Below are 4296 nucleotides of genomic sequence, written 5' to 3' on the forward strand. Positions count from 1 at the left end.
AATCTCATTCCTATTTAAGGTAAGATTTAGATTATTCATAACATATTGAGGTGTTGATGATAATCTTATTTTTCAATATTTATCACACTCGAATCAAAAGAGCCATTCATATCTAATTCCTGGTATAAAGGAGAGATCTTTGTCAACTTCCCCTCTACCAGGGAACTTGAGTCTTCTTTTTAGGACCATATATTGTAGTTTTTTTTTTAATAATAACAGAGCCATTTTAGGTTTTTGCGTTCTCAATAACCGTCTTCATCTACTATCCCTTTATCAATAAGTCAAAAGTTTTCTTTTTAGTCTAAGCTACAACATATAATGTATCATCATTATTGAAATAGTTCAATTATTTTTTAAATTGTAAATATATTAAGTCATCAATAAATTTTACTATATATCATCGGCACGTACAATGAACTCGATCAATGAAAAATCAAACGTAAAATAAAATTAGTCTAAATGTCACCAACAAGCAAATAGTAAGCAAGAGTATAATTTTTTACAAAATCTAGCAAGGAAGAGTTTATGATCATACGTATGAGCATCAACCAATTCAATATTGACTGATTAAACAATAGTATTACTAGTTTAATAATCTATAACTCGAGAGAATTTACTGTGAACTAGAACCAATACTGATCCCTCCACTCAAATCATGCTACATCAGCAATTGCGTTGATGTAGGATTTTCCTATAACTTTCACATTATCCTAAAACTGTGTTTAGTGTAAGCAATTTAATATCTTCAATCAATAGTTTCAAATTAAGATAAGATAATCCATTTTCTTCCACTGCTTTCTTTGCCTTCTCACTCAACTCTTTTGCTCTTCTTCTCATCTCTTCACCTTCCTCTCCTACATCCATTAGCTTCAATATAGCATTCGCAACATCTTCCTTTTTAACCGAAACTCCCATTTTATCTTCCTCCCCCCAAACAATAGTTGCTTCAGCCCCAACTTTTACACCGATCTTCAACACTTCCACAACAAGCTTTTCATTGCAAAACTGATCCGCAAAAAGCGGCCAAGTAATCATAGGTACGCCTTCACTTATAGCTTCCAGCGTTGAATTCCATCCGCAATGTGTTAAAAATCCCCCAATTGCTACATGTGATAGTATAACAAGTTGTGGTGCCCATCCTCTTATTATAAGGCTTCTCCCTTTCGTCCTTTCTTCGAAACCTTCTTCTTCTATCCATTTTTCTAACTCTATCATTTTTCCACCTCCTCTTAAAACCCAAATGAACGGTCTATTCGACGCTTCTAAACCTAAAGCGAGCTCTATCAACTGCAAAGTTATTAAATTACAAAGGCTACCGAAACATACGTATATTACAGAACCCGATTGTTGCTCGTTGAGCCATTTCAAGCATTCATCAGATTGTTGGATCAACATTTTATTATCACCTCTTTGAATCAGATCCAAGTTATGTTTGTTGTTGAGCGAAACCGGACCGATACACCAAACCTTTCGATCTCTTATCTTCTTACATTCATGAACATATTCAGGCTCCAATTCTTCAAAAGAATTCATTATGATACCATATGTTAATTCTTCTGCAGCTCTTATTTGCTCTGACATGACACCGAAATTCGGAAATGCTGCTCCGGGGAGTTGTTGTTTGGTAATTTGGATATGATGAGGCAATCCAGGAACAGAAAAGTATTCTGTTTCAGAATTCACACTCTTCATAACCTCAGAATTGTATACTCTATCCATACATACCACACAAAAGCAACAAAATCCGGTGAAAGATATTCTCGGAAGAAGAAGTTTCGTAGCAACTCGGCTTGTATAAGGCAAATTCGCATAGGAAATGATACAATTAGGGCTTGGTTTCATCTGTTGAAGCAAAGTTTCAACTGGTTCTTGAAGCAGATTGAGTGTTTTGTAGAAATCCAAGACTAAGCTCAATGAAGATAGCATGTCAAGATTTTCACAATCTGGTGGTAGTCCGGCTTCTTCGGCCGGAAATTTCAGCTCGACGAGGTTAATTGGGAGGCCGGATTCGACATCTCGATGGAGGATTTTTCTGATGCGATTAGCATTGATTGGAGTAGTGATTATTGTGATGAGAACACCTTGGTGAGCTAATCATCTGGCGATGTCAAACATGGGAATCATGTGGCCTTGGGCCATGAAAGGAAATAAGATAAAATGCAGTTGCTGAGACTCAGAAGCAGCCATGGATTTAGCTTGAAGAATAAGCAGAAGATAGAAAAGATTGAAGAAAGCACAGGTCTAGAAAGAAAGCTAGATGGTAATGGATAAACAGAGAATGAGAGGAGATAATTTTTTTTTTTTTTTTGATAAAATAATGAGAGGAGATAATTGAAGATAAAAAAAAGTATGGCTTTTTTTTTTTTTTTTTTTTTTTGTCTAGAGGGGTTAGGGTTGGTTATTGTATTTTTTTTTTATTGAAATAAGGATCTAGTCCAACGGTTGGTTATTGTACTTAGAAATTTGAAATTATTTTAAACCTATAATATTATATTATTTAGTTTTTTCAAAGACTAATATTATAACTATATTTATAATTAAAAAAAGGACAAAGTACGAAAAAAAAATGTTCGTGGTTTGTCTTATTTGCAAATAGAGGTACGTGGTTTAAAAGTTTGCAAATAGAGGTATGTGGTATGCTTTTTTTTTTACAAAACAAAGTATTTAAAATTAAACTTTTATGTAATTGATGACAATAAGAGCATTTTTTATTTTTTTTCAATTACATTTATATATTAACAAAACACATATTCAAAAATCAAATTGTAACTGTGTCAAATGAATTTAAATACCGATTTAGTTCATGAACTGTCAGATTAGTAAAAAACGTAAAATTCCACCATATTATTTATTGTTTCGATTTAGGAAGTTTTTTTCGGGAGTTGTGTTTTACCCATATGTAAAAATAATTTTTTTAAGATAAAAATGTATTCGGTTGTAATTAGAACTTAACTATGTAATTGCAATACTTTATTTTGTAAATAAAATATATCACAGACCTTTATTTGTAAACTTTTAAACCACATGCCTCTGTTTGTAAATTGGACAAACCACATGCCTCTGTTTGTAAATTGGACAAACCACGTACATTTTTTTTTCATACTTTTCCCTAAAAAAAAATTACTATATATATATTAAAAAAAGTTTGAGCTTCTTTTGACATTCAACCCTGGACAACCGAACACCTAATGTATGTCTAGGACCGGCCCTACTATGGACGGAGCCATGGCGGTATGGAGGGTTGGTAGAAACAGTACTGGTACGGTTTATAGTAGAATTTCTCCTATTAAAAATCCGGAGGATGCAAGAATTTATTATTAGAGGTGGTAAAAGTACAACATCCTATTACATGATAAATAATTTTAGTTTGACTTAATACATCATTTACCTCTTGAACTTATCCAAAAAACTTGATTGAGCCTCTGAACTTTCAAAGTGTCCTAAAAACCCCCCAACTTGCATAAAATGTTCAGTTACCTCCTGAACTTGTGCAAAATATAATCAATTGATCACTCGGTTGCAAAAAAATAAGTTAAATACAGAAGATATGTATTGCACGCGCACCGCCGCAGTACGATCCAAGTTGGGTTGGGTTGGTGTAAAATCTATAATTTTTATTAAAACTTTTGATATGGTCTTTCTGAATCAGCCATTCCAGTTCCACATTTCCCTGATTTCTTTCCCTCTTTCTTTCCCACAAAATCAGAGTACATCAACTCTTTTTTTTTTTTGTATAAATACTTGTTGCGAATGTCATTTTAAACACACCGAATACAATACTTTTCTTTGAAAAATTCGAACTGAGCAATTAAGAGTGTAGGTAAAACCGAGTTTGTACTATGCAATACGAACCTGTATTACAAGTGGCTGTTTTATCTTGAAGGTGACCGAAATTTGATCTTCTTACACTTTTCTAACAGTTCCGCGAACGTCTAAAAGAAAACGATACAGTCCTTCCATGATTTTGTTCGGTGTTTCTCAATTCATGTCAAAAAAAAAAAATTAGAATAAAAAGCAAAACAAACTTTTGAGGTTATCCACCTATTATCATTCCTAACTAGTGACCTATTGATGAATTATTTGCAATTATTTACATAACTGAAATCTACCTATATAGTTTGGCAAAATACAAATTAACAATTTGGCTTTTTGTACGTTATTAGTACTGCCACTCACATGGAAAAGAAGCTAAGCATGTGATAACCAGCTAAGCAAAATACTGTAACTGAACCTTTTAGGCTTATAGACAACAAACAAGTGGCAACCTCCTAATTAGTAATGAGCCTAACCCGGTCC

The 4296-nt window shown here is 33.2% G+C and overlaps 1 protein-coding gene across 1 annotated transcript; it reads right to left on the reverse strand.

Annotated features, from left to right (window-relative positions):
- Positions 1–447: 447 nt before the first annotated feature.
- On the reverse strand, positions 448–2346 carry LOC136209205 (anthocyanidin 3-O-glucosyltransferase 4-like). The gene has a single exon (XM_066000611.1). The coding sequence runs from the start codon at positions 1924–1926 to the stop codon at positions 706–708; it is 1221 nt and encodes a 406-aa protein (XP_065856683.1). The 5' UTR covers positions 1927–2346; the 3' UTR covers positions 448–705.
- Between the last annotated feature and the right edge of the window lie 1950 nt (positions 2347–4296).

Source organism: Euphorbia lathyris, chromosome 10, assembly GCF_963576675.1.
Source record: "Euphorbia lathyris chromosome 10, ddEupLath1.1, whole genome shotgun sequence".
In the NCBI taxonomy this organism is placed as follows: domain Eukaryota; kingdom Viridiplantae; phylum Streptophyta; class Magnoliopsida; order Malpighiales; family Euphorbiaceae; genus Euphorbia; species Euphorbia lathyris.